The following is an 11,868-nucleotide window of genomic DNA, read 5'->3' as shown; positions in this document are numbered from 1 at the left end:
GGGGTGGAGGTGGGTGTGTGTGTGTGAGGGGAGGTGCGGGGGGGAGGAGGGAGAGAGGGGTGTTTGTTGTTTTGTTGTTGTTGCTGCTGTTGTTTCTCTCCCGCACTGAATGTGTGTCCTGTGAATGTTTATGTGGTTTTTATTTGGGTTTTTTTTCTTTTCCTTCTCCAGGAGGACAGTGACCCGGCCCGCTACCTGAAGTGGGCTGACGCCTTCGTCATCGTGTACAGCATCACCAACAGAGCCAGCTTCGAGACGGCCCGCGAGTACGTGGAGAACATCTCGCACTACCTCAAGCAGCACGCACGGGACTGTCCCGTGGCCCTGGTGGGCAACAAGATTGACCTGGAGAGATACAGGTGGGTGTGGATGTGGTTGTGGGTGTGGGTGTGGTTTTTGGGGGTGGAAGGATGTGGGTGTGTGTGGTGTGTGGCGGGTGGTTGGATGATGGGTTGGGTGGGGGTGGTGGGGGGGAGGTGTTGTTGTTTGTTGTGTGGGGAGGAGTGGGGGGGGGGGGGGGTAGGGGATGGGGGTTGTTTTTTGTTGTACGGGGGAGGTGAGGGGTGTGGTGGATGGGGCATATGTGGTCAGCTGTGTGTGTGTGTGTGTGTGTGTGTGTGGCTGTGTGTGAGTGTGTGTGTGTGTGTGTGTGTGTGTGTGTGTGTGTGTGTGTGTGAGTGTGTGAGAGAGAGAGAGATCTCCCCACAGTCCCTCCCCAATTCTCCTAAATCCTCTCCCCTGAAATAAGAAAAAGTAATTAAACAATTTATTTATTTATTTATTTATTAAGCCATTCATTTATTTTCTGTTCTATAAAGACAAGTCAGCAAGGCAGAAGGCACGGCCCTCTCGGTGGAGCTCGACTGCCTCTTCTACGAGACGACGGCCGCGGAGGAATACGAGTACGTCGCGAGGGTCTTCTCGCGCCTCATCACCGACGTGCACGCCGACAAGTACGGCGTCGCTCTCCAGCCTCTCTTCATAGCCGAGGAGCGTGCCAGCTCGCTACGGGACCCCCTGCACGTGCGACAGAGACCCAAGTCGCCCAAGGGTCACGGCGGGGCCTCCTCCGATGGGGGTGGCGGCGGCGGCAAGAACAAGGACGGCGGGGGCGAGAAGAACCCTGGGCAGAAGAAGAACTTTAGCAAACTTTTCAAGCTGTTTAACTGATTTTGGGGGGCTTTTGTTGTTATTTTTTCTTCTTCTTCTCCATCATTTCATTTTTTTTAACTGATTTATTAATTGATTGATTTCTTATCGTTATTGTTATTGTTGTTATTGATGTTATTATATCATTATTATTATTATTATTATTATTATTATTATATCTCATCCTCATCCTCCTCATCCTCATCCTCCTCATCATCATCTTTATTGTTGCAACCCCTTTCCTAAAGAAGAACACCAGCAGCCAGTTGTTCAGCCTGTGTAAATTGAATTTGGATTTAAGAAGTTTTGGAGGTTGCGCGGTGGGAGGAGGAGGGTGGGGGTACGGTTCCACTGGGAGGTTGTGCTCGTTTTGAACAAGAAAAAAAAACTCGCTGAAAAAGAACTTCTGGGAAACTGTTGAAGCTGTTTAATTGACGTTTTAGGATTTAATCAAAGGGAGGGTGGATGGAAGCGGAAAACCAATGAAGAGGGTAAGGAGAGACGGGGTAGCAGAGATTGATGGAGGGGGTTAGGTGGGGCGGGGGTGGGGGGGGGAGCGGGTGGGAAGGGGGGGTAGGGGGCATTTTAACGAACGAGAAGTCACCTTTGAAGAACACCTCCAGGACTATCTATCGTCACCGGCATGTGTGTGACAGGACATTGACACAAACTTCCTTCACATTGTTCATGCTGTTCAAATACGCCGCGCAGAATACCCCTCCACTTCCGTGCTTGGGGTGAGTCCTGTCAATGTCGTCAATGTCGGCAGATTCATGGGGGGCTGTTGTTTGAGGGACGTGGTGGCGGTCTCCACTCTGGGAGGGACGCTCACTCAGTCTGGCTCCGCGACTAAGCCATTATTGTCGTTAGTAGGGGGCTTAGTAGGTGGTGTCCTAAGTACGTTAAAACAGAACAGGCACCACTGAACACCACCGAAGTGACTCAGCAGCAGTGCAGGGTCTCCTCTGGTGTGTGGCCTCCTGGCGACCTAACATCGATGGTTCCCTGTGGACTGCCGACGCTGGAACTGCGACGGACGAACCCGGGTGTGGCCGTGTATGGGGGAATCTAAATGAGCGGCGTGTGAGTAATGCCACTAAAACGGAGCAGATGATGGGGCAGCAAAAAAACAACAAAAAACAACAACAAAAAAACCTCCGTGCAGGAGTGGGAGAAGCTGGGCTGGTGGGTAGGAGGGAAGTTTGGAGGGTTAACTCTCTCCATACGAACGGCGAAAGAGACGACGTTAACAGCGTTTCACCCCAATTATCATCATCAAAATATTGCAAGCGGAAGGCTCTTATACTGAAGAGGTGAATGTTGACAAAGAATACCACAATTCTGACGACGGAAGCTTAAGGTTGGGTCATTCAGACACCCACTGGACATCCGAGGGGTCTGTGTAGAGGAGAAGAGAGGACTGGCCGTACTTAGTGAGTTAAGAAGAGGGGGCAAAAGTAGAACGAACACTATAGGGAGAAAAGAACTGATTAACTGGGGTGGGAATGGGGGGGGGGGGGGGGGGATAAGGCTGGTCTGTGTCGTCTGGAAGAGAAGAATACCCACAAGAAAAAAAGAAGGACTTAAAGGATTCGTTCAACATGTCCGACTGGGGCGTCTAGGAGCGGATTTCTTCTTGTGGACGGACCTTCCATGTTGTTCTGGTCCTTCTCCTTCAGTGGGAGGGTGTGAGGCTGGTGTTGTTACCTGACCTCCCATTTTGAAGATGGATTTATGGGGGGACGGGGATGGGGACCGGGGAGGGGAGAGGGTTGGGGCGTCAACTTCTTCATCACATCACTTCTGCAGTTTGGAAAAAAAAAAAAAAGGGTTGGGGGGGACAATGAAGGTCTTCATCTTTTCTTTTCTTTTTTTTTTTTTTTTTTTTTTTTGTATGTTTTTATTATATCTCTGGTGGTTTAAAAATGAACATTGTCTTGTGGTTAGTGGTGTGAACCTTGAATATGGACGTTGACTAGGAACTCTAGCATTCGTGTATCAAAAACGAAATAGATAAATGAGTTCCGTGGCAGTCAAATGCATAAAATAAGAATTTCTGGTGCCATTGATAGGAGTGGGGTGGGGGGTGATGCCTTATTCTGGTTTGACCGTTTCGTCTTATCAGCAATCGATCTGTCAGGTTTGTTTTTTTTACCTTAAAAAAAGATTCTTACTTGTTTGAGTAAGCTATAAGTACTTATGAATGATACTATTACGCTTTCACAAAGAATGACCAGTGGAAACGTACTAGGTTGCTGACTAATTGCGCAGAGACACGCCCATCTGGGCTTCACCCAAACACATAGTGATCCAAGTAATTCTACGAACCTGTGCAGTACACTGACTGAGACAGGAAAGAAAAAGTAGTGTGTCACGATTCGTTCCAAAAAAGACCAACGTCACGATAACACCTATAAATGAATACAGTAAACATCGATTTCATTGTTTATTTACTGCTTTTTTTACCAACAAAATAATACCATTTTTTGCTGGGGATAAGTTAAAATCGGAAATGGACAAAGTCGGGAAATTCCAGTTAAACAGTTGCAAGACTGACTCAGTTTTGAAGATTTAAACGAAAGCGTGGATGATTTTTTCATCCACAAGGTACGGCGAAGGTTCAAATGGGACGCGTCTTATAAAAACCCTAATTCCGTAATCATCTGCGTTGGTCGGCTTGCAGTTGTAAAGCGAGTTGTCAGCTCTAAAGCCTGTCTCAAATGAATAGTCGAACGTCGCGTTTTTAAATGGAGCTTCAGCAGCAAAACTAGATTTTTCCAAGGCACGAAACTGGGATCATTGGAACACACAGTCTAAAGTCATCGACTGCGAGGGTGCATCGTTGAGAATACTCTATCTCTCCAGGTGTCTGTGTGACTCCGGTCTGTTGATGCACAGGTATATCATGAAACGAAGCACTGGATACATCCCAATGATTCGTCTTCAGATGGTGGTGTGTCCATCGAGATCGATGATGACCATCGTTGTCATCCAGCTGGGGGATGGGGGAAGGGTGGTGGTGGGGTGGGGGGGGAGGATGCTCATGAATCTATCTGTGAATGCGCAGATGGCTGAATAGTCCAATCTGCGCACGAAATGTTCGCTGAACAGTTGGGGCAGACAAAGACAGGCATACCATTGTCAGGGAGCTTGTTTGCCCGTGACTTTCTGGCCTGCCTCTTCTGAACAGCTGCAGCAGTCCTGTTGGCCTCGCACAACTTGGCGCCTTTGTGCACAGCAGCGCGCCATTTGTCACGGTCCACTGCAGATTCCTCCCAGGAGTCAGGGTTGATATCAAACGCTTTCAGAGAGTCTTCAGATAGACAGAGGATTTCCTTTAAGACCAGTCATATCATTGCCGTTTTCATCGATCATCAAAACAGCAATTTGAAAAAAAAAGTCTCAAATTCTGTAGCCCTTCGTAGTTAAAACATGTTTGAAATAGGGCAGAAGAAGAAAAGAAAATGAGACTTGCTGCCGAAGATTCGATCAGATGTATGGACGCTTCGAAGTTCATCTGTCAGCTGAAGAACCTAGACATAAAGTTAGATAGACAGATAGATAGATAGGTGGATAGATAGATAGTAGATAGATAGATAGATAGATAGACAGAGAGAGAGAGAGAGAGAGAGGTGGGGGGAGGGAGGAGAGGGGGGGCGGGGGGGCAGTGGGGCAACAACATAATGCTGATCAATTCTAGTGCTTTGTATCTACTTTATATTGTAATATTACGATGCATGGTTTTCGGCTGATGAGCTGACTGTAAGACGTTGTGACTGACGTTACAGAGACGGTGTAACTTAGTCATTTGGGGGGCTCCTCTTATTTACAAATATATATGATTTTTTTTTGTTATATTTGTAGGGCGAGGCCGTCAGGATTGGGAATTGGTGGCTTTGGCTTTTACTGTATGACTGTTTCCCGGCAATGTGTCGCGGCCGTGTGTATTATGTATGGATGTGGTGGGGAAACAATGGGTTAGGTGGCTGAGTTTCGTGACGATAGGGCAAGAGATATCCATGGAATAACTGGTTGAGTTTAATTGACTACAAGGCAAGTGAAATTCATGGGTTAAGTGGTTGATTGTCATGGCTATAGGGCAAGTGAAATCCATGGGGTAAGTGGTTGAGTGTCATGACTATAGGGCAAGTGAAATCCATGGGTTAAGTAGCTGAGTGCCATGACTATAGGGCAAGTGAAATCCATGGGTTAAGTAGTTGAGTGCCATGACTATAGGGCAAGTGAAATCCATGGGTTAAGTAGTTGAGTGTCATGACTATAGGGCAAGTGAAATCCATGGGTTAAGTGTTTGAGTGTCATGACTATAGGGCAAGTGAAATCCATGGGTTAAGTGGCTGAGTGTCATGACTATAGGGCAAGTGAAATCCATGGGTTAAGTGGTTGAGTGTCATGACTATAGGGCAAGTGAAATCCATGGGTTAAGTAGTTGAGTGTCATGACTATAGGGCAAGTGAAATCCATGGGTTAAGTGGTTGAGTGTCATGACTATAGGGCACGTGAAATCCATGGATAGGTAGTTGAGTGTTATGACTATAGAGCAAGTGAAATCCATGGTTTAAGTGGTTGAGTGTCATGACTATAGAGCAAGTGAAATCCATGGGTTAAGTAGTTGAGTGTCATGACTATAGGGCACGTGAAATCCACGGGTTAAGTGGTTGAGTGTCATGACTATAGGGCACGTGAAATTCATGAATAAGTAGTTGAGTGTCATGACTACAGGACAGGTGAAATCCATGAGTTAAGTAGTTGAGTGTCATGACTATAGGGCAAATGAAATCCATGAGTTAAGCAGTTGAGTGTCATGACTATAGGGCAAGTGAAATCCATGGGTTAAGTAGCTGAGTGTCATGACTATAGGGCAAATGAAATCCATGGGTTAAGTAGTTGAGTGTCATGACTATAGGGCAAATGAAATCCATAGGGTAAGTAGTTGAGTTTCATGACTACAAGTCAAGAGAAATCCATGGATAGGTAGTTGAGTGTCATGACTATAGAGCAAGTGAAATCCATGAGTTAAGTAGTTGAGTGTCATGACTATAGGGCAAATGAAATCCATGAGTTAAGTAGTTGAGTGTCATGACTATAGGGCAAGTGAAATCCATGGGTTAAGTAGTTGAGTGTCATGACTATAGGGCAAGTGAAATCCATGGGGTAAGTAGTTGAGTGTCATGACTATAGGGCAAGTGAAATCCATGGGGTAAGTAGTTGAGTGTCATGACTATAGGGAAAATGAAATCCACGGGTTAAGTAGTTGAGTGTCATGACTATAGGGCAAGTGAAATCCATGGGGTAAGTAGTTGAGTGTCATGACTATAGGGCAAGTGAAATCCATGGGGTAAGTAGCTGAGTGTCATGACTATAGAGCAAGTGAAATCCATGGGGTAAGTAGCTGAGTGTCATGACTATAGAGCAAGTGAAATCCATGGGGTAAGTGGTTGAGTGTCATGACTACGGAGCAAGTGAAATCCATGGGGTAAGTAGCTGAGTGTCATGACTATAGAGCAAGTGAAATCCTTGAGTTAAGTGGCTGAGCTCCATCACATTAGACCCGAGGACTATACATGCTGCGTCCTGCACTTTTCTGTCTCTTTTATTAAGGAATGAGTTGTTTACAGAGGTGTAGTTTAATTAACCTGATTTAGGTTGTACAGTTAACGTGATTTAGGTCGTTGAATTAACGTCGTTTGAATAATGATTATTCATAAATTATCGCCCTGTTAAAACGAACTATTCATTAAAAGAATAGAGACTATAGTTCATTTCCACAAAACGAATTACCGCTTTACTGCGTGTATGATGATGTTGAAGTTATGGGTGATTCTTCACCAGAAGAAAAAAAAAGATATTGCTTGAGCTGATATGGGAGAGCTGAAATGTTAGATAGTATAAGCGTCTGTTTGAAGCATTCAACTACACCAGCTTTTTGAATGAGCATTGTTTAAATGATTACCTTTGATCCAGGTTTGACACGATGCGTTTTGCACAAAATTTGATGGTCAGAAGATGAAGGTTGCTGTGTGCAGAATCTTTTGTCTGTGTCTCTCTGTCTTTTTCTCTCCAATTTTCTTTTTCTCTTTTTGTGACTCTCATTGTCTCCGATTCTGCCATTCTGTCTGTCTGCTCTGTCTCTCTCTCTCTCTGTCTCTGTCTGTCTCTGTCTCTGTCTCGGACTCTCTTTTTTTTTTCTTTTTCATTTTATTAGTATTACTATTATTATTACTACTACCTTTTTCTATATTATAATTATTATTCATTTATTTATTTATTTATGTAAGCTTATCTATTATTTATTCCCCCGGTTTTTTTGTGGGTTTTTTTTTGTGTTTTTTTGTTTTTTCTCAAGGCCTGACTAAGCGCGTTGGGTTACGCTGCTGGTCAGGCATCTGCTTGGCAGATGTGGTGTAGCGTATGTGGTTTGTCCGAACGCAGTGACGCCTCCTTGAGCAACTGAAACTGAAACTGAAACTGTCTGTCTGTCTGTCTGTCTATCTGTTTCTCAGTATCCCCAACCCTTTTCATATGTGTATGTGTGTCGACACCACGTGCATCCATATGTATACAGGTCGGTGGCCTTACATCAAAACTGTTCTGAGTTCTGAGTATTTCCAACCCGCTCTCTTTCTCTGTCTCTCTGTCTTTGTCTCTCTCTCTCTCACTCTATCTGTCTCTCTGTCTGTTTCTCTTTCTCTGTCTCTCTGTCTGTCTGTCTGTCTCTCTTTCTGTCTCTCTCTTTCTCTCTGTCTCTCTCTCTCTGTCTCTGTCTCTGACTCTCTCTGTCTCGCTCTCTGTCTCTCTCTCTCTCTGTCTCTGTCTCTGACTCTCTCTGTCTATCTGTCTGTCTGTCTGTCTCTCTCTCTCACTCTCTTTCTTTCTCTCTCTTTCCTTTTCCCTCTTCTTGTTTATGCTTTCTTAATGAATATTTGTAATGTTATATTTATCATGTAGTATGCATGAAACTGACAACGATGCCTGTGCCTTTTCTACAAAGCTACAAACTGCTGATCAACTGAATGATATTTGCTGTTTGTTTGTTGTTATTTTTTTCTGTATATATTGCAGTTCAGTATGAACTTTATATTGTATTGACAAGCTGTACATAATTCTGAATATCACGACGTGCGATGCATGGTCTTGGATCGAAAGAAAAAATGATGTGTAACAAATGTTTGTTGTTGTTGTTAACGATGAATGGGTGATTGCTGGTCTCGGAGACTAAATTATGATTGTTGTTCGTTGAATTAAAAGCGTTACGTACGGGACATCAGCGTGTGTGTGTATTGTGTTGTGTTGTGGTGTGTTGTGTGTGTGTGTGTGTGTGTGTGTGTGTGTGTGTGTGTGTGTGTGTACTTGTGTGCATGCATGTATATATATATATATATATATATATATATATATATATATATATATATATATATACAGAGAGAGAGAGAGAGAGAGAATAATGACGGTGATGCTCCTCTTTTTCCGTCTTTTTTAATTTTTATTTTTATTTAACACATAATTGAAAAACCCGCTGTACATATATAATCAAATCGAAGATCTGATCAGACATAACCACGGTAACCACACTCTTGAAGACTCTACGAGTCGAAGTACACAACTTCTCCTCTCTCAAGTGGGTTCAAAGTTTTTTTTCCTCTTGTGTTTTGTATCCTGTTTGAAAGAACCCAGGCAGTCAAACTTTTTTTTTTCATACCCCACACTCTTATAACATTCTGCCTTGTAAGACAGAACAGACAGTAAAAGCGGAAGACGAGGCGAAATTTAAAAAAAATCTTGTGTACAGCTCAGTCGATCACAAGCGGACAGCTCAAGACTAACAAGATAGGCAAGGCCTTCAAGACTCACTTGTGATACACTGAAAAAAAAAATCCAAGCTTTTTATGTATTGTGCATAATTTCAAAATGTAATGTTTAAGATGAGAAAGATCAGTTTAAAGCAAATTAAGTCCCCTTGCATAATTACAGAGTAATTTCCCTTTTTTACTATCTGCACCAAAACGTTTGCAAAATAAATAAAACTTCCATGCTTAGCAAAAGAAGTTCCTGTTTGAACAAAAAATGATAATAATGACTGCTCTTGTTGTTGGGTCGAATATCAGATCAAAGTGCCAAGTTTAGAGAATACAAAAAATATAAATATAACAGTAAATGCAGTTTGCATATAATTAGGCTTCTTTTTTTAAAAAAATTTTTGTGCCCACCCAGAGGTGCAATATTGTTTTAAACAATATGACTGGAAAGAACTGAATTTTTCCTATTTTTATGCCAAATTTGGTGTCAACTGACAAAGTATTTGCAGAGAAAATGTCAATGTTAAAGTTTACCACGGACACACAGACACACACACACACACACACACACACAGAGAGAGAGAGAGAGAGAGAGAGAGAGAGAGAGAGAGAGAGACAACCGAACACCGGGTTAAAACATAGACTCACTTTGTTTACACAAGTGAGTCAAAAACTACGAATGACGATGTCGCCTTCGTGACTGTCCTCTGCCTATCGTCCCGTGAAAACCAGCAAAGGATCACCAAACTCTCCCAGCAACAGCAGTGACAATAAGCGGTGACAGCACTGCAGCTGCTGCAACAGACGGAAGCAACAACAAACAGAACGGGGAGCAATAGCCGAGTGGTTAACTCACTCAGTACGGCCAGTCCTCTCTTCTCCTCTACACAGACCCCTCGGATGTCCAGTGGGTGTCTGAATGACCCAACTTTTAGCTTCCGTCGTCAGAATTGTGGTATTCTTTGTCAACATTCACCTCTTCAGTATAAGAGCCTTCCGCTTGCAATATTTTGATGATGGTAATTGGGGTGAAACGCTGTTAACGTCGTCTCTTTCGCCGTTCGTATGGAGAGAGTTAAAGCGTTGGACTTTCAATCTGAGGGTCTCGGGCTCGAATCACTGTAAATAACGGCGCCTGGTGGGTAAAGGATGGAAATTTTTTTCCGATTATCCCAGGTTAACACATGTGCATGCATACCTGCTAGTGCCTGAACCTTCTTCGTGTGTATACGCACGCAGAAGATCAAATACGCACGTTAAAGATCCTGTAACCCATGTCAGTGATCGGTGGGTTATAGAGACACGAAAATACCCAGCATACATGAACCACGACAAGAGTCATCGGCAAGACGATGATGGTCGTGTAACAGAAAGAAGAAGAAGAGAATTAACATGCAGCAGCAACGACAAAAGATCTTTAGAAATTAGTCGATTTAACAGGGGGGCTTGGGGAGGGGAAGTGGGGGGAGGGGGGGGGGGGACGAGCATAAGCGTGATCCTGAGTAGATAACAGCAATACCCTATCTTATTGTTTTCTCATATCGTACAGTTAATTAACCTTTTGAACCTTGACATGAGATGTGTAGATGAGGCTTCATTCATAAAATCGCCTTACCTCTAAGTCTAAATGCTTTAATTAAGCCGATTATACTTTCTCATCGACATTTTCAGTAGCCAGGGCTGGTCGAGCAATAAAGGAACACCACCACCTCTGTTTCCTTCCTACCCCCTTCCCCACACCCCTTCTCACCCTCCTCACACACACACACACACACACACACACACACACACACACACACACACACACACACACACACACACACACTTATACACGCTTGTATGCACACGAACAAACATATCAGTATAAAACTAACACGCATGAATACGCGCGCAAGCACACACGCACGCACCTACACACACACACACACACACACACACACACACACACACAAACAAACAAACAAACATACACTGGCACACACACACACACACACACACACAAACAAACAAACAAACATACACTGGCACATACACACACACGCACACACACACACACACACACACCACACACACACACACACACACACACACACACACACACACACACACACACACACACACTGGCATACACACACACACACACACACACACACACACACACACACACACACACACACAAACAAACAAACAAACTAGCAAACACATACTGGCACACACGGACAAACACACACACACACACACACACACACACACACACACACTCACTCACTCATGAAGAGAGTTTGGATGCATACATGCCAGATTCTCCTTCAGACAAAACTGGGTTTCAAGTGGATGTTCGTTTTATCGCTTGTATCTTCCATTATGGCATCGATTCGGTTGCCAAAGACAGCGTGGTTTCTTTTCTTCTTTTTTTTTTCTTTTTCGTGTGTGTGTGTGTGTGTGTGTGTGTGTGTGTGTGTGTGTGTGTGTGTGTGTGTGTGTGTGTGTGTGTGTGTGTGTGTGTGTGTGTGTGTGTGTGTGTGTGTGTGTGTGTGTGTGTGTGTGTGTGTGTGATTTACAGTTCTGCATGCCTGCGATTTCTGTGTTGCAAATAACAATCACAGAAAACCAAACATGCAAAACGACTGACGAATAAAATGCAAGAGTGGCAGATACTAAATAACAAAAAATAACAATAGATAAATAAATGAATAAATGATAGAAAGATAGATAAATTGATACTGTTGTTGTTGTTTTTTCTTGGAAGCGCAGTTTACTCAATGTTCATGTAGAACAGTCACCATTTCATGAATTGAGGCAAAGTTTCCATACTTACCACAAAGCATGATGCAGTTTCTGTTGTATATATTTTGCCATCAAAACTATTTTAACACTCAGTTGTGCAAAGTTGCTATGCCCTATG

The 11,868-nt window shown here is 43.6% G+C and overlaps 1 protein-coding gene across 5 annotated transcripts in view; it reads left to right on the top strand.

Moving 5' to 3' along the window:
- Positions 1-2,880, top strand: part of LOC143282057 (ras-like protein family member 12) — a 135,598-nt gene extending 132,718 nt beyond the window's left edge. For all 5 annotated transcript variants that reach the window (XM_076587503.1, XM_076587502.1, XM_076587500.1 and 2 more), the window contains 2 exons: positions 172-359; positions 819-2,880. In XM_076587503.1, the coding sequence (XP_076443618.1) occupies positions 172-359; positions 819-1,170 (540 nt within the window). In that variant the 3' untranslated portion in view covers positions 1,171-2,880. The remainder of the gene's footprint in view (positions 1-171; positions 360-818) is intronic.
- The last annotated feature ends 8,988 nt before the right edge of the window (positions 2,881-11,868 follow it).

This window comes from Babylonia areolata, chromosome 5 (assembly GCF_041734735.1).
Source record: "Babylonia areolata isolate BAREFJ2019XMU chromosome 5, ASM4173473v1, whole genome shotgun sequence".
In the NCBI taxonomy this organism is placed as follows: domain Eukaryota; kingdom Metazoa; phylum Mollusca; class Gastropoda; order Neogastropoda; family Buccinidae; genus Babylonia; species Babylonia areolata.
The sequence above is the reverse complement of the archived record's forward strand: the minus strand, read 5'-3'. Positions and strand labels throughout refer to the sequence as shown.